Source organism: Rosa rugosa, chromosome 6 (assembly GCF_958449725.1).
Source record: "Rosa rugosa chromosome 6, drRosRugo1.1, whole genome shotgun sequence".
Classification (NCBI taxonomy): Eukaryota; Viridiplantae; Streptophyta; class Magnoliopsida; order Rosales; family Rosaceae; genus Rosa; species Rosa rugosa.
Genome location: NC_084825.1, coordinates 43,173,362 through 43,191,275, shown reverse-complemented (window position 1 = coordinate 43,191,275; position 17,914 = coordinate 43,173,362). Strand labels below are relative to the sequence as shown.

General features: G+C 40.9%; 3 protein-coding genes across 3 annotated transcripts; 2 read left to right on the top strand and 1 right to left on the bottom strand.

Annotated features, from left to right (window-relative positions):
- Nucleotides 1-669: 669 nt before the first annotated feature.
- On the top strand, nucleotides 670-2,202 carry LOC133718450 (chlorophyll a-b binding protein 6A, chloroplastic). The gene is made up of 4 exons (XM_062145289.1): nucleotides 670-962; nucleotides 1,272-1,374; nucleotides 1,490-1,778; nucleotides 1,862-2,202. The coding sequence occupies exons 1-4, from the start codon at nucleotides 766-768 to the stop codon at nucleotides 2,011-2,013; spliced, it is 741 nt and encodes a 246-aa protein (XP_062001273.1). The 5' UTR covers nucleotides 670-765; the 3' UTR covers nucleotides 2,014-2,202.
- Nucleotides 2,203-4,030: 1,828 nt separating this feature from the next.
- LOC133716824 (putative F-box/LRR-repeat protein At1g56400) lies at nucleotides 4,031-5,627 on the top strand. Its single transcript, XM_062143479.1, has 3 exons — nucleotides 4,031-4,933; nucleotides 5,045-5,224; nucleotides 5,331-5,627. Exons 1-3 carry the CDS (start codon nucleotides 4,031-4,033, stop codon nucleotides 5,625-5,627), a joined length of 1,380 nt encoding a protein of 459 aa, XP_061999463.1.
- Nucleotides 5,628-6,920: 1,293 nt separating this feature from the next.
- Nucleotides 6,921-9,649, bottom strand: LOC133715228 (RNA pseudouridine synthase 3, mitochondrial-like). The gene is made up of 9 exons (XM_062141642.1): nucleotides 9,178-9,649; nucleotides 9,028-9,087; nucleotides 8,780-8,938; nucleotides 8,563-8,610; nucleotides 8,375-8,455; nucleotides 8,036-8,152; nucleotides 7,817-7,918; nucleotides 7,577-7,735; nucleotides 6,921-7,482 (listed from the first exon to the last, which is right to left on the bottom strand). The coding sequence occupies exons 1-9, from the start codon at nucleotides 9,511-9,513 to the stop codon at nucleotides 7,108-7,110; spliced, it is 1,437 nt and encodes a 478-aa protein (XP_061997626.1). The 5' UTR covers nucleotides 9,514-9,649; the 3' UTR covers nucleotides 6,921-7,107.
- Nucleotides 9,650-17,914: the final 8,265 nt, after the last annotated feature.

Genomic DNA, 17,914 nt, shown 5'->3' with positions numbered 1-17,914 from the left:
TGAAAGTGAAGACGATCGAGTAGGACTAGAAGGTACTTCAATTACATATTGTTGGGTAGCTTGTAGGGTCTAAGACTTTGTTGCTTTAGGTGGAAATTCTTGTCATCTTGATGGATAAGAACTAGCTAGAAGATTTTGCCATAGTATCCGAGACTAGATAGGGCATACACATGCATGCATTTCATTTGACAGGAGTCCCGTTCCCCTGGTCAGCTACTGACCAGGGATTATTTGCTCAACTACCGTTCGATTGAAATCGGACGGTTGACATGTATCTAGATTTTAAAAAAATGAAATCTGCCAACCGTCCGATTTCAATCAGACAGTAGTTGATCAAATAATTCCTGGTCAGCTACTGACCAGGGGAACATAAAGGCTTTGAGATTTTTAGTGTACATGAGCTCAATCTGTCTAAAATTTCACAACATTCATTTCTTTCAGCAAGAAGATAACCGGTGGGTGAGATTTTCCTTCTATTAAAACTCAACCTCCACCACGCAGATTAGATTTCACCTATCAGCTGCATATTCCCCACATAGCCACAAATTTGGATTGGAAAAAATCCACGTGGTCCAATAAGAGAGCATAAGCAAGGAACATTAACCAATCACAATCCGACTTTGGATTCGCCTATATCCCACTTGCAGATACTTGAACCACTACTAGTATTCCCTGCCATTCCTTCACACTTCCATATTCAATAACCAGTCTAAGTCTCTTTGGCCACAACAGAAATCTTGCAGACCAGGAGTTGAATCAATTAAAATGGCTTCCAACACTTTGATGAGCTGTGGCATTGCCACCACAGCCTTCCCTTCAGTCCTATCTTCCTCCAAGTCTAAATTCGCCACTGCAGTCCAGCTCCCTAGTGTTGGTGCCAATGCCTCCTCCAGGTTCTCCATGTCAGCCGACTGGATGCCCGGCCAGCCCCGGCCTCCTTATCTTGATGGATCCGCTCCAGGGTACGTAATCAATCGTTCCACGATCACCGTCACAAAATTTGGTTACCAAACTCGTTCATCAATTAATTGATATGCATGTTAGTACTATACATATTATATCTTAGAAGTAAACTATGTTTAAAGTTGGCTCTGAGTTTGACTAAAAACATTGTCGCATCATTTAGTGAACATATTAACTGTCTTGTTTAATCTAGCTATCAAATGATAAGTAAATATTTGATAAGAAAATATAAAAAAATAGACTACATACAATTCGAATTTGTAGTGGTATACATAGATGACATTGTGTTTGGTGATTGTGGGTTTCAGTGACTTTGGATTCGACCCGCTTAGACTAGGAGAAGTACCAGAGAACTTAGAGAGGTTCAAGGAATCTGAACTCATTCACTGCAGATGGGCTATGCTTGCTGTTGTAAGTGTCCAGAAAACTTTGAAAATGTAGAAACTTAGTTTACTTTTTGAGCAAGTAATGCTTTGATTTCAAATGAATATCAATTAAGTATTTGCATACAATTAATTTTATGCAGCCAGGGATTCTAGTACCAGAAGCATTGGGATTGGGGAACTGGGTAAAGGCACAAGAATGGGCAGCAATTCCAGGAGGCCAAGCCACTTACCTAGGCAATCCAGTTCCATGGGGGACTTTGCCTACAATATTGGTCATCGAGTTCCTCTCCATTGCTTTCGTAGAGCACCAACGCAGCATGGAAAAGGACCCGGAGAAGAAGAAGTACCCCGGTGGAGCTTTTGACCCCTTGGGTTACTCCAAGGACCCTAAGAAGTTCGAGGAATACAAAGTCAAAGAGGTCAAAAATGGTTAGTGCTTTACTACATTTCATCACTTAAATTCGTTAAATAAAAGTAATGTCACATATCTTAAATTCGTTGGATATGTGTAGGTCGGCTCGCATTGTTGGCTTTTGTGGGATTCGTAGTTCAACAATCGGCGTACCCTGGCACCGGACCATTGGAGAATTTGGCTACTCACTTGGCTGACCCATGGCACAACAACATTGGGGATGTCATTATCCCCAAAGGGCTTTTGCCTTGATCATGCAATATCAATCATTTGACCCCCTGTAAAATTCCATGTAACCATCTGCAATGAACCATAGCTTCATCTCTTTGGCATTATGAGTGAGCTTAGAAGCAAACGTTTACTATCACATTTTTATTGATTGGATATCAGAAAGAACTGTACTTAATGATTATCGTTGAATATATCAGTAGTTCTTGTCAAGTCTACATTTTGGCATGCATATATATACTTCAGTTGTGTCATGTTGTAGTTGATAAAGTAATTTAGACTTTACAACCAAAATCAATTAGTACTGGCTTTAACCGTTATAGATACATTTGTGATGTCCCTATTTTTCAACGTAGAACAAACACGTACATCATATTCTCAGTTTTGGCAAATTAATGATACTACAACGAGGTTTTGGCATTGTATATGCCTTGCTCCATGAATGTGGAGGGAGGGAGGATTCTCACTACTCACATGGAAACCGGATCTTTTTCACAGATTTTAAGGAGCAACTTTTGAGTATGGTGATCGACTTGGGAGGGTGTTGAGTTTCTTTGCTTCCATATTTCTCAAGGGCTGGGGGGAGACCAAATTAAGAAGCAACGACCATTAACAAGTGACTAATTAGAACATTGATAATAAGGTGTGGAGGAGGTAATTAAGCGCAGATAGATGCTGCAAGGAATGATCGATGTGGAAAAAGGGAAAAAAAAAACACTGAAAGAGTTCAATTCCTGTTCGCTGGCCGGATCAGAGGTGAAGAGAGGCGTATGGCTGTGTCTCTATCGTCACTCTCTGTGCGTCTATGCATTTGATAGTTTGGGATCTTGTAGTCAGGCAAGGAGGGTTTCTTGCACCTCCAATATGTACAACGAGGATTCAAACAGTTTGGGATCACGATCGTCAAGGGTCCTGTGATTGGGTGTCTATTTTCAAGCAAGCTTGGTGGTGTTGCCGCTGGTATGCGATTTTCTGGTGGCTGTTGCTGGGTGAAAGCTAGGCTTCTGTGAAGATATATAGAATGTGGTACAAAAAGTTTATCTTCCTGCCATGCATCTAAAGGGTGAGTCATGACATGTAATGTGGATCCTTCAATTAGCCGAGCACAGTCTGTGATTGTAACCCTACTTGATTAGGATACACACGTACATAACTTATTTCACTTGGGCTTGGACTTTGGAACTGTGGATGTAGACTTCAATCAACCCTAAACCTACCTAATGAAAATCATCAAGTCAATAAAGATTTAAAGGTTATTGATTTAAACCTACCTAGTTAGTAATTCAATAAAGGTTGCTGCTTCTTCAAGGACGATGAATACAAACTGACTAGATCTAAGTCTATTCATTAACCCTTCAGTGAGTTCAATCCATCGAAGCCTACAAATAGTCTATTTTAGCCTCCTGTGCCTTGCTTATCTTGTAAGCTTTTTGATACTGTAATTTTATAAATTTGCAATTTCAATTTAGCTTTCTTATATACCAAAATTGAGTCTTCCACTCAATTTTAATTAGCTCCTCCTTCGTAAATAAAACAGTGTCGTAGAAATAACAGAATAACATAGATTTAGAGAGTTCTAGCCCTCAAGGTCTCAAATTCTCAATAGTAGGGGAGGAAAAGAGAGAAACAAACCAGCCTTCCTGTTTAGAGGAGTGGAGTTATAGAAAAACAAGAGCGTTGGTTTGGTCTGTCACGCTTAGGGTTTATATATACCTTGAAGATATGACAGAAGAGACTAAGACGAAAAGAATAAGAAGGCTCACGCTTCATTATGACACGTGTTTATGGAAACCGAACTCTTCTTTGCAGTAAAAACCAACTGTTTGAACATGGTGCCGTTACAAAATCCAGAAGAAAAAAAACAAAGAGACGCATCGTTTCCCCAAACCTACCCAATTCAACAGGTACCTCATCATGAATGTGCATGCACGTACCCTTTCTTCATCTATAAAATCACTGCAACTTCTTCTATCACATCACCCTGAACTTCTTCTATCGTATCGCACTGAACTTTTCATAGCCTTTCGCAAACTCCAGAAACATGGACATGTTCTCATTTTTGCCTGACCATCTTCTTGTAATCATATTGTCCTTCCTTGCTTTCCAAGAGGCGGGCAGAACTTCAGTTCTCTCAAGGAGATGGCAGAACATTTGGCGTCAAACAAGAAATATTGAATTTAATGAGCGTTTCTTTTCCTACATTGGTGCAGATGATGAGGCTAGGAGAATAGCTTTCGTAAACTTTGTCCAAAACTGGACTGATAACTATCAACCTTCGGTTTTGGACAGAGTTTGTATAACATTTTCTCGGCCTGGAAACTTCCTTGTGCTTGTGGAAGATTGTATCAGGTTTGCTGTTACGCGTGGAGTGAAGGTTCTAGGGCTTGATTTCTCTGATCCATCATGGAATGATGAACTTCTAGAACTTGGCAATTATCCTGAACCTGCATATGTTCTGCCTCAGTTTGTCTATCAACATGGGGTTCTTGAATCTCTAACCCTCAGTTCTTGCAACTTCAACTTGCCCGAGATTATCAACTTTCATCTCTTGAAGCATCTTGCATTGGGTTGGATTGAACTGCCTCTACCTACACTCTCTGTGCTACTAAACAAGTTTCCATTGCTCGAAAGCCTGAGTGTAAAGAACTGCTGGAACACAGATGGTCTTCAAGTTGGTGGACAAAACTTGAGGTTAAGAAGCTTAGTCGTTGAGAAGTTCATCATGTCTGAGAATCCTTGGATTGAAATTGAGGCACCACATCTGCGGTACTTGAAGTATTCAGGGACAATGGCTGTGTTTGATATCGAAGCTGGGGAGTTGGAAGAGGCCTACCTTGACTTTGGACTCGAGTATGAAGGCAACGAAGGAATGGGGGATCTCCTCTATCAACTCCTCCACCAACTTCCTGTTAGAACACTCACAGTATGCACGTATATGCTTCAGGTACTCCTCTAGAATTTAAATCTGCTCCCATTAATTCTCTAAATATTTGAGCACTATATATATATATATATATTCATTCAATTTTGGTTATATATGCGTTAACTGTTGCAGGTTCTGCCATTGGAACTGATATCCAATGGTGTAACTCCTGTCTTCGGGGTGGCGAAGTTAACTCTGAGGACCGCAATGCTCAGTTGTGAGCAGAAAGGGGTCAAGTATCTCCTCAGAAGTTGCCCTGTCTTGCAAGCTTTGACCATCCAAATAGTCCCTCAGAGACTAGTTGATCTTGATGTGAGTAACTAATTCTCTTAGTATATGATTTGATTAACTATACGTAGGTCTATAATAAAATTTAATTAATGCTTCTATTTTTTGTGATATCCTATAATTTCTTCAGGAAGGTCAACCGGATGATGTACGTCATGTATGGACTCTAAATGCACTGGAGTACCATTGTATAAACCAAACATTGAGAGTTGTACAGGTGAAAGGTTACACAGGTACGAGACACGAAATTGGCTTTCTGAAGTATCTCTTTTGCCGTGGCCGTGTGCTCGAAAAACTTCATATTAGTATCGGCGAGGAGCTTTTGAACCAGAGGAGTATTGCTGAAAATCGGCAACTTGTAATTCAAACATTTCAAGGTTTGAGAAGAGCTTCAAATAATCTCCGAATAAATACATATGGTAGATGATCGATGGGCGCAGCTAGTTTGCCGTGGAGTTTGTTGTTGTTGCACTAATACTATATGATAATAAAGACTAGTATTGTATGAACAATTTATATCTTGTATTTCGTTCGCATGATGGTAAAAGATTGTACTATTACATGTACAATTTGTATCCTGTATTTCGTTCACAAGATAGAAATTATTTATTATTGCATACAACTAGTTCATTCACCAGCAGAGTTGCAGTGGCGGATAATGGGATTTAGGCCTAGGCGTGGCCAGAATGCTGGGGCAATCGAGCACAAACCCTCAACAATGCGCCTGATGCTAGTTTGTGTTAGCTTATAATGTGATAGAATTGAGAACCCCATTTCTTGATGTTTTTTTTAGTTACCAGAATGTAGTATCACCAGCAAGGGCATAGAGTTTCCCATTCACTTGCCATGGCATGTGTTGGGTTTGCCCTCCTACAATGGGATTCGATGGCCTCCTCTTCGCAAACTCACGTATAGTGAAAAGTTCTATAGCACTCCTAGTGAGCATATACTTGTCTTACCATAATACAGGTCATGAAATCCGGAAAAAAAGCTTTATATGGAAATATTATCAAGCATGCAATGAAAATGAAATCTGGAATAGGCACCCCAATGCCCCTTGACAAAAAAAGAAATGCATAAAATGAAATTAACTTCAAACCTTTTTATGTTAATCTTGCGATGCAGACATGGAATGAAAATGACTGTACAGTAACAATAATATTTAAAAGAAAGCTACTTAGTTCTTTAACAGAAACTTTTTCTTCCTCAACTATCTGCCACAAAGCCAAATACAAACCAGCCAGTGACAAATGAACTGATATACAGTAAATGAAAAGAGAACCTTTGACGCATTAAAGAAACTAGCAGCTAACAGCCCGTAGCAACCAGAAGCTACATATTTAGCCAGCTCCTCAACCCTTGGCTCGTTCCACAATCCTTGGCTCGTTCCACAATTGGCATCAGGTGTCAGCATAAGGGACATAAGTGATTTATCTCCAACCACCGGACTACTCAATTTCCATGATAAAGATGTAAGCATGGCATACGCGTAATGAGTTTATCAACACCAATATATGACTGGCTAGTTAGAAAATGTTGATTGGCAATCGTAGACTTGTTCTTTAACAAGCAAGCGAAGTGAACAACACTACTAAAGTACCAAACCAAGTGAGAGCCTCAAAGCTTCCGCTAAAAGCAGGGATTACAGAAGCAATAGTTGAATTGATCTATCCCGCCGAGTATCTAACAGAAATTTTCACTGTTACTCCAGATCAAAATATGTTAAAATGACTTTTAGTGATACAACTAGCAAAACAAGCACTGAAGGTCTACATGTTTTAAATTTCTCATCCACTCTGAAATTTATATTCTGGTTATATACAGTACTCAAAGTAGAGACCAAAGAAGGCTTGGAAGATTCTATCAGGGGAAGAACTGAGCTGATTGATAGCTTATTAACCTGTCCTCTACACCAAATAAGATGACATGAGATTCCAACTAAGTTTCATGTGGGTTGGCATCGATGCCACAAACCGAAGGATATCTGGCTTCAAACTGTCTACAGGGTGCCAGTTGTCTGACTTCTGATCCAATAAAACAAGGAACTTAGCAATATTGGGGAGTACGAGCTCTCTACAGTGTAGATGCAAAAGAGGGACTTTTGATAGAACACTTCCCTTCTGTACATCCAGACCTGCTGGCCTCCGCAACTTGTATTGTAGCCCAGTTGCCGGCTCAATATCGACTTGAGGCATTTGTTTCCATCTCCGGTGAACAAACCACCCATACTTATAGTCACCCACAATTGGCGTGCCTAAAGCTTCAGCACAATGAACACGGAGCTGTACAAATACAAAGAATTGAACATCATAGACGGCCTTAAATCCAGTATCCACCAATTCTCATTTTCTGGAAGTGTCGTTAAGGAATTTGTACCTGATGCTTTCGGCTAGTGAGTGGTTGTAATTCAATCCATGAGCATCCATTTATCGTAGGACCAAGCACCCGATATTGAGTTAGAGCCGGTTGGGAAGCTTCTAATCCTGACTGAGGAGCCAAGATGACCCTCTCTGTCTTCCCATCGTCAAGAAGCACCTGCAATCAATGATGAAATAAATACAATCACACTATTTCTTCACAACAGAAATCTGAAACTTGACTTTAGAGATAGAGAACCTTCATGAGAGGAGCACAAATTAAGCCTTCCTTTTCCTTGGGCGACCCTATAACCAATGCCCAATACCTCTGACATTTTGTTCTACATGCATCATTCCAAGCCTAGAATTATCCAAATCATGTCAGTCTTGAGAATTAAATCTTAACAGTTTTACATATTTCATATTACAAGTTGTTGCCTGGTGCTAAATGAGTGATTAGAAACATGAAGTATGATACCCTGCATGATGATTTCCCAATGTTGATGTCAGTGTATAACGAATGCAGAAGAGATGCACTGTCTTTTGTTCTTCCCATTAAAAGGAGGCCACTGCTCTCTCTGTCAAGCCGATGAACCTGATAATATATGCATATATAAACAGACATTCTTAAATTATGCAATTAGAAACTAAGTGTATTGAAGAATCAACTAAGTTCAAAAGAAAACCAAAGAGTCGGAGACTGCTGATATGAACAGTCTATGATACAGAAAAGCTAGTAACTAGGATACGAAGCCACATGTTCTCAATATCCCCGAGAACTTTATTTGATGGGAATCATATAGAATTGAAATCTTACCAATTTAGGACCTTCATCATAATCATAAGATAATGCTGCTGCTGCCAATGCATCCATGCTGTTATGGACTGGCACATTACCCTAACCAAATCATTATACATGTACATTAAACCAAACCGTAACACAGCATGCTGATGCAATGAAACGGTATGAGACACTACAAAGACTGGCACAGTATAGATTCTAACCTTGACTGGCAATTTTGGGGGCTTGTTCAGCACTATTATAGCAGAGTCCTTACATATAACCAAGATACAATAATCAGAAATGTAAACACACTGATGAAAACCGGCAAGTGCAGCTACATAAAAATAACTCAACACAAATCACCAATGAGTATCAGAAATTGGAATTGAAAGCATTCACACAAACAAAGACCATGTTAAGAGAGTGCAGGAATTAGACCTTGTACTTGACAAGCCTTTGCAAGTAGTCAATCTCATCCGCATTTGGGTACAATGTCTCACTCGGTATGCAGTCGAATCTCCTTGAAATTTTACTCTCTGCAATCGATACGGGTACATATACTCTTGCACCTTCCTCCATTACCTCACTAGGCCTAATCTATTTCAAATACAATAATCACAACATATAAAAATGGAAACGCTTTCTTGCATCACAATCAACTTGACTAAATGAGCAAGTATGATTACCTTTCTCATACGTTTCACTTGCCCTTCCTTCCCAATTGAATCCGGGCCTTCCATCTGAACCTATAATTAAATTGAACAAATTAAAAAGGTATACTGTTGAGAAATAAAAATCACAACTTTAGGGATGAGAGTTCATCAAGTTTTACTCACAAGGCCTTTGTTGAAATGGGACCGAATGGCGGTGTCGTCAATCTCATGGAAGTAATACTTGAGCCAACTGACGGCGGTGACGTGTGAGGGTCGTGAAACGGCGCCGTCTTGGTATGACTTCTTCTTCCCCGGCAAATGTCGACCGCCGGGGAAAGGCGGCAAGGAGAGGAGCTGCCTGGGTTTCGGGCCTTCTTTCGGTGGGCCCAGTTTGGCGACGTGGTTCGACACTCGGATGAGCGGCGGCGGTCCGGCGGTCTGCGGCGGTGGAGGAGATAAGCTAGAGTATTGGCGAGTAAAGGGTGACACGTGGCAGTAGGTTACGATTCTTCTCCGCATCGTTTTACATGTTGGGATTGCGGGAGTGATTGACGGACTGACGGCGACGGTGGAGGTGGAGATGGCGCGAGATTACAGAGGAGAACAATGAAAGCTAAATTAGATAAAATAATTGGGGAGGAGAATGGTCAGGCTAATAATTAGGTATCATTATTATATTATTATACATCGACGCTTTATATATGTATAATAATATAATAATGATACCTAATAACCGTAACAGTCAGGCTACTCACCTCACGTTGAGTAGCCCAAAATCTATATACTTTCAACCCTGGCCCCATATTCTGGTGATCATATAGAGGTCAGTCACGCAGAATCTTCTTCTTTTGATCCGAAACCCTCTGATCTAACATTCTTCTTGTCTTCTCCTCCCCTGATTTCCTCACAATTGCATCCAATATTCAACATTCAACAAAATCATGGACACAACAGAAGGGCGCGCAATGAGACTTCTGTTTTAAAACATAATGCAAAATTGTGTGATAATAAATCTAATTTTGAAAGGAACCACTTCAGGAAACTTATTTGAAACTGAGTCAACCAATTGTGTTCAAAATTTCTAAATCTAGAGCTTTTCGCCTATCAGAAGATGACAAAAAAGTTTGAGACAAGGCTCTCAAGAATCAGATCACCATATATCATTGGGCAACAAGAGCTCGATCGGTCCCTTAGGGTGGCCTCAATCTTTCGAAAAGCTTCCTAACCTATAACTTGCCAAACCCCACAGCAACTCAGCTATACTAACACTTAATCCTGAGGATATGGAATTCTAGCATTAAGCATAACATGGAGGGTTATTAAACAACATAGCATACAAACAAAGAGCAACGGGAAGGTCTGATAGATGATGTTAGAGCTGTCAGCCTAAGGAAATTAGTCAATGAAGCTGTACTGCTATCTGTAATTCAAAGCTCGGATAATCCAACATACAAGCAGCAGTTCAGGGTCACTTTAATGAACTTGAATTGAGATGTCAAAAGCATGCATTACTTCTTCTTTTCTTTTTTGTCTATCACAGATTAATTGAATTTCCTCTGGAAAAGTATCTAAGCACTAACAAAGTTTACTATTACCCATGCTCGCCTGTCCTAAATTTCAAAAAAAAATCTAAACACTTTTAATTAACAAAATAGACCAAGGAATACGAGAAAGTTACACAGAAATGTATAAATAAACTAGGTAGAAAATGGAGTCCAAATGCATAGCAAGAATGGGAAAGGTGGCTGAACTAAGAATGGAAGCTAGTCTTTCTTAAGGATAAAGTTAGAGAATTATAATTTCCCACAGGGTGAAAGCAGGAATAACAATTTACATTCTGTCTACACCATTTTTATGCAAATGAGACATTAAATAAGACGATTGGAACAAGTTTAGATAGTAATACTTTCTAGCTTAATTAATTAGGAAGTATCCTTGCCTGTCTATCCAAGAGGTTAGAACTCATCAGTAAACAGGCAGAGACAGACAAAGTTCATGTTTTCTTCACAGCAGGGAGAGCGGTGTAACCCATGATCAGATTATTCCTAGATTATTTCATATGCAAGAAAATGGAGGGAAAAGAATCATATACTTTCCCTTCCTTGCACCTGAATAGACTCTCTCAGGTACAAACAACCCTTTGTCTTTCTCCTTCACCTTCTTTGTCTATCCACATTTTCACTGCCAATGATCGAAAATCCTACATAACACTAGCTATCTTCCTTGTCTTCTCTGTTTTGGACCCCAATATCTAGAGTACTTTCTCTTAGACAATCAAGACTCTAAGACCCCAGGTAGAAGCGGTAACAGAACTCAGTAGAATTAATCACTAACTAATATCTAAGCACATAAGGTTTTCGGTTCGATGTTATCATCTCCATGTCTTGTGCTCCTAAATCCAACTTCCATTGACTCTTCAAGCATTTGAGACCCTCTACTTATCCATCTCAAAAGCATAAAGTCAAGACATGCTTTTGAGTTCATATTCAAATGATCTCTGTTTCATTTAGCGACAAAGTGAGAGACATTTAGTTCTAACTTACATTAGCAAGGACTACATGCACAGTTTTCAGATTTACTTAGGAGGATCATCAAGAGTGTATTTTGTTCATGACAGATAAAGAACTAAACTAAACTCAGCTCAAATTAGCACAAGAAAAGTGCAACAATGGAAACTGAACAGGAAGCAACTGAAGAGCACCCAGAAATATCAAGCTTCATGCTTTAAGCTGGAAAGTTACCTTAGAGCAAATGCACCGGCTGTTTGATTGGGTGACCAATCAGTGGAAATGAGGAAAAGAAAGAATGCAGCGGCAATTAATCAGTCGACCAATTCGTGGGTCCTAGCAAGTCGGGATCGGCTGACCGAGAGTTAGTAACTCAATTGCCTGACCTAGGCTGTCGCTCCCACACTCATGTGGGTTTCTACCAAGGGTCAGATCTCTTTGATATTAATTCAAAGGCCTCTATTGGATTGACAAAGTCAATTTTGTTTAAGTAAAATGGATTCGAGAGAGAATTGTAGAGAGAGATGTGTATTATTATTGAGAATAGGAGCCCTATATATAGGGATTACAAAGTGCTAGTTCTAATGTTACAAGGAATACCAATCCGTGTAGGATTGGGAAATCTAGAACGTTCTCTCCTATTGCTACTCCTAGTTTGATAAGGCACACTAAATCGATATTCCTTCAACACTCCCCCTTGTGCCGCTTCAAACTTGGTGGTGACGCTTCATCCGTTGCCTCGTTAAAAACCTTGCCAGGTAACAAAAATCCTGTGGGATAAAAATAACCCTGGTCGAAGGACAAAAAGAGCACAACACGTCCTTCACTCTTCGAGATCGAACATGTAGACATCATAACTCCCCCTGATGTCGATATCTCCCCCTGATTACTACAATCGTGGGAGTTCGGATAACTTTCTCAATCCGATGCTCTTCACATGTTTCTCGAATGTGGATTTAGGTAACGACTTAGTGAATAAGTCCGCTACATTATCCTCTGATCGGATTTGATTCACTTCAATCTTTAGAAGTGATTGTTGTTGCTGATTATAAAAGAACTTAGGCGATATATGCTTGGTGTTGTCGCCCTTGATGAAACCTAACTTCATTTGTTCAATACAAGCTGCATTATCCTCATAAATGCATGTAGGTTCATCTGTGGTAGACTTCAAACCACAACTTCCTTGAATATGTCGAATCATAGACCTTAGCCATATACATTCACAAACGGCTTCATGTAGAGCAATAATCTCTGCATGATTCGAGGAAGTAGCAACAAGGGTCTGTTTCGTAGACCTCCAAGACATCGCAGTGCTTCCCATGGTAAAGACATAACCTGTTTGGGAGCGACCTTTGTGAGGGTTAGAGAGGTACCCTGCATCAGCAAAACCCATCAAGACATCATTGTTGTTTTGATGGAGGGAGATAGAAGGACGCCGGCCACCATGAGTGGCGGCGGCGCCGGCGCCGGCAACATGGCCGGCGGCCATTCCATGGACGGAGGAGTTTTGCCTTTTGGGGTCCGATCCCAACTTTCTGTCATTCCTCTTCTCTCTGTAGGGATAAAATAGGCCCATATCAATCGTACCTCCTAGGTATCGAAAGATTGTCTTTACACCAATCCAATGGCGGCGTGTTGGCGCAGAGCTATGTCGAGCTAACAAGTTCACTGCAAAAGAGATGTCTGGTCTTGTGCATTGAGCTAAGTACAATAATGCGCCTATTGCACTTAAATAGGGCACTTCGGCCTCTAATGCTTCTTCGTCCTCATCCTTTGGACGAAACGGATCTTTTCCTGACTCAAGACTACGACCAATCATGGGAGTACTCACAGGCTTTGCTTTGTCTTCATTAAAGCGCCTTAGGATTTTCTGAGTATATGCAGACTAATGGATCAAAATCCCATCACTACGGTGCTCGAGTTCTAAACCGAGACAAAACCGTGTCTTCCCAAGATCTTTCATCTCAAATTCGGATTTCAAGTATTTAGTAGTTTCCTTTAACTCATCTAGAGTTCCAATTAGGTTCATGTCATCGACATAAACTGCTACGATTGCAAATCCGGAACTTGTTCTTTTAATGAACACGCATGAGCATATTTCATTGTTAATATATCCCTTCCCAATCAAGTAGTCACTTAGACGGTTATACCACATCCGTCCGGATTGTTTTAATCCATATAGTGAGCGTTTTAATCTTATTGAAAACGCGCTCCGTGGTTTAGAGCCACTTGATTTGGGTAATTGAAGTCCATCTGGAACCTTCATATATATCTCTGAATCTAGATCCCCATAGAGATATGCTGTAACCACATCCATAAGCTGCATGTCAAGTTTTTCGGAAACTACCAAACTGACAAGGTAGCGGAACGTTATAACGTCCATTACGGGAGAATATGTCTCCTCGTAGTCGATTCTAGGGCGTTGTGAGAAACCTTGCGCCACAAGGCGGACTTTATATCCTACCACCTCATTTTTCTCATTACGCTTTCTAACAAAGACCCATTTATGGCCAACAGGCTTTACACTTGGGGGTGTCTGCGTTACAGGCCCAAATACCTGTCTCTTTGTTAGTGAATCCAATTCAACCTAGATCGCATCTTTCCATTTAGGCCAATCTGCTCTTCGTTGACATTCTTCAACAGAGCGAGGTTCGATATCATCATATTCTATAATTCCTTTTGCAATATGATATGCAAATGCATCATCAATCGCTATAGAATTTCTATCCATCATCTCATGTACACTAGTGTAATTTATGGAGATCTCTCTATTCTCTGGAGTTGGTTCTGACATTGGAGCGTCCCCCAATGATGTCTCTTGGACATAACCATAATCCGGAATATTCTCATGAGATGGATTATTCACATCGATGATTAATGGATTATTCTGTGCCAAACTCGCTTTCTTTCTTGGGCGAGAATCCATCGAACCTATAGGCCTCCCGCGCTTCCTGGCAGGAGCCATGGGCCTAGCCACAACGTCACCATCACTATGAGTGGGGACGTTGGCGCCATGCTCATATCCTCTTGAGTTGGCGTCATGTCCTCTAGTTTTAGGGACATCAATCCTTGCAGGCACGTTTGCAGCAGGTATGTGTGATCTCGTCACTTTAGCGATATCAGAAAACGCATCAGGCATCGATTCTGCTACGTTCTGAAGATCGAGAATTCTCCGCACTTCAATTTCGGACTGTACGGTTCGGGGATCAAGATGAGACAGAGTGGGGACAGACCACGACAATTCCTGTCGTTCCTGTTGAACATTGATGTTCTTATCTCCCCCTAACGACGGGAAGACTGTCTCATCGAAGTGACAATCCGCAAATCTAGCGGTAAAGAGATCGCCTGTCAAGGGTTCTATGTAGCGGATAATCGTTGGAGAATCAGATCCAACATAAATGCCTAATCGTCTTTGAGGACCCATTTTGGTGCGCTGTGGTGGCGCAATTGGCACATAAACTGCACACCCAAATATGCGTAAGTGTGAGACATTAGGCTCATACCCAGTCACCATCTGGGACGCAGAAAAGGGTTGAGTGGCAGTGGGCCTCAGACGAATAAGCACAGCTGCATGCAATATTGCATAGCCCCAAACAGAAATAGGGAGATTGGTGCGTATTACCAATGCCCTAGCGACCATTTGTAGTCGTTTAATGGCGGCTTCTGCGAGACCATTTTGGGTGTGAACATGAGGAACATGATGTTCAACATCAATCCCAATGGACATGCAATAATCATCAAAAGTTTTTGATGTAAACTCCCCAGCATTGTCTAACCTTATAGACTTAATAGGATGATCAGGGTGGTGAGCCCTTAACTGAATAATCTGTGCTTGGAGTTTAGCAAATGCAGCGTTCCTAGTGGACAATAGCATGATATGTGACCAGCGTGTCGATGCATCAACCAATACCATAAAATATCGAAATGGTCCGCATGGTGGTTGAATAGGTCCACAAATATCACCTTGGATTCTTTGCAAGAATGGTATATTTTCTTTAGTGTCCTTTGCATAGGATGGTCTCGATCCTAATTTTGCTAAAGAGCAGGCTTTGCAGAACGAATAATGGACTTTAGAAATAACCAATGAGGATTTTGGTTGAGCCATGAAGTCACAATTGACTTTAGAAGTAGAAATTGGAGTCAGGGGAGCAGAGGTGGCGTCAAAGCCACCCTTGAGCCGCAGGGGGATGGCAGCGCCGGCTAGTGGTGGCCGGACTTGAAGGGGGAAGGCGCCGTGAGGCGCAGGTGCTCCTCCTTGATCCAAATCTCGAGTTTTACTTCCTTTCGTTCTGAAAAAGGGATGTCCGTGTGAAGTCTTTAATATACGGATCATCATGTCACGACCTGGGTGTCCCAAACGGTCGTGCCAAAGCCTATATGTGTCGGAATCCCATAAATCATCTCTCATGACATGGTTGGATTCAATGACTCGATTAGTGGTTGCGTACAACCCACTAGAGCGACACATAAGTTTCTCTAAGACTCTTTTATGTCCGTAGTCATTAGAGGTGATGCAAAGGAACTCTTGTCCATTCTCACAATGTGTTTCCACATGAAAACCATTGGCTCTTATATCTTGTAAGTAATAAAGTTCGAAAAGATGTCCATGACATGAGATAAAATAAATCGATACTTTATTAATAATAGCCAATGATTACATCAAAATTTCTTGACCAAAATCTAATCCAATATAAAAATCAAACCGTAGACAAATCGTAGTCACTCAATCCGTTCGGTAATTTCAATTTAGTTGTGACCAGGTAAGGTAAGGCGAGATTTCGGTGGAGCGTTGCTCACTTTTAACCTTTCTCTCAGTTCAAACCTTTCCTAGACATCACAATTACTCTTGAGTACGCCTAGTGAGAATGAGTTAATACAATAAGTCATTTTATTGATTTAAGGCATAATTGCCATTACATACTTCTTGGAAAAATAAAAGACTATAAATAAAAATCTGCGGCATTTTATCTTCATCGCCAGATTTAAAGTCTTTGTGAACTCGAAGTCTTGATCACCATGATGTGACTACCTTCGTAGGTACATTGCAAATTCAGGTCCATTGATCAGACGTTCCATATCATAAATAGACACCATAAAGAGGATTCTCCCTTGATTGAGGCGCATTGGCGCAATATGCATGGTCCCTAGGACTGGTGGCGTTGGAAAGTGGTGCCCATGGCCAACGTTGGCTCCATGGTTTCCAACCCTATTTCCCTCAAAATCACGCCTCCTACGGTCGTGGGATTGTCGCCTTGAGCGATTACCTTCTTGAGCATTTCGATCGTATGGATCATGACGTCGATGGCGACTCTCTCTAGCCATAGGACGATGCTCTTGATAGCTATCTTGAAGCCTATCAAATCTTCTTTGCACAAGTTCATTGCCATGTCTTTCAGTAGTGGCCATAGCTTCAATAAGCTGTTGAAAACTTGTGATCCGTCTTGCATTTACATGAGTCCGGAATAAGTCAGAGGACCTCATAGCACAGGCGGGGAAGGTATTGAGGGTTTTCTCAATCAACTGGTCTTCTGTGATCATCTTTCCACAGAGACGCATCATTACTTTGATGCGGAGGGCTTCCGAATAGAATAGCATGACCGTGTCAAATTCAGAGAAGCGAAGATCTTTCCATTCTGCTTCTGTATTCGGAAGTATGGAGTCACGAACATTGCCATATCGTTCGCGAAGCGCATGCCAAAGCTTTATGGCGCTATCCTCATTTATGAACTCAAACTGTAGGTCACTATCCATGTGACGTTTCATGAAGGCAAGTGCCTTGGAATTATCTTTCTCAGTTTGAGGGTCTGGAGCTGTTTCTATAGGACAAAGCTCTTGGATAGTATGCAATAAATCACGGGCAATAAGGTGGATCTCGACATCAGTGACCCAAAATAAGTACCTTTTGCCTGCATAATCCAATGGAACAAAATCGAGTTTGTTCATGTTTGACATCCTGAAAGATGAAACAAGAACAAGTTAGTTTCGGAGTCAATGCTTCCACGAAAACTAATATAAATAAGATTTCCGAGCTATGCTACCAAGAAATCGATTTCCAAGAATAATTGGATTAGACCGAAACAATGATGTTTGTATGGTCAAAATAGATGCTCACGAACGCTCTTAGTCCGTAGCATACGAACGCTCTTAGTTCGTTAAATCGATGCTTACGGACGCTCTTAGTCCGAAGTCTTACGAACGCTCTTAGTTCGTTAATTGCGTGAATCCCCACGATTCCGCTTTTCAATGATCGAACTCACGTTATAAGAAAGGTGGGATGTAGAAGAAGGGAGGTTTTCAAGTCCCCGAGAAAAGAAGGAATTACAAATTAGGAACTTTAAAACTTACTCTTTTGGATACTTACTTGTTGGTTTTGGATCACGCGCGTGTCGATGCAGGCGTGATGGAGCGAAGTA

Bases quoted from the DNA above. Each gene is read 5' to 3' on its own strand.
- LOC133716824 (XM_062143479.1), top strand. From the start codon at position 4,031: ATGGACATGTTCTCATTTTTGCCTGACCATCTTCTTGTAATCATATTG. The intron at 4,934-5,044 runs GTACTCCTCTAG...TAACTGTTGCAG, and splicing joins TATGCACGTATATGCTTCAG to GTTCTGCCATTGGAACTGAT. The intron at 5,225-5,330 runs GTGAGTAACTAA...TAATTTCTTCAG, and splicing joins AGAGACTAGTTGATCTTGAT to GAAGGTCAACCGGATGATGT.
- LOC133715228 (XM_062141642.1), bottom strand. From the start codon at position 9,513: ATGCGGAGAAGAATCGTAACCTACTGCCACGTGTCACCCTTTACTCGC. The intron at 9,088-9,177 runs GTGAGTAAAACT...ATTTAATTATAG, and splicing joins CCCATTTCAACAAAGGCCTT to GTTCAGATGGAAGGCCCGGA. The intron at 7,919-8,035 runs GTATCATACTTC...GGATAATTCTAG, and splicing joins TTGGGAAATCATCATGCAGG to GCTTGGAATGATGCATGTAG.
- LOC133718450 (XM_062145289.1), top strand. From the start codon at position 766: ATGGCTTCCAACACTTTGATGAGCTGTGGCATTGCCACCACAGCCTTC. The intron at 1,375-1,489 runs GTAAGTGTCCAG...AATTTTATGCAG, and splicing joins GATGGGCTATGCTTGCTGTT to CCAGGGATTCTAGTACCAGA. The intron at 1,779-1,861 runs GTTAGTGCTTTA...GGATATGTGTAG, and splicing joins AGTCAAAGAGGTCAAAAATG to GTCGGCTCGCATTGTTGGCT.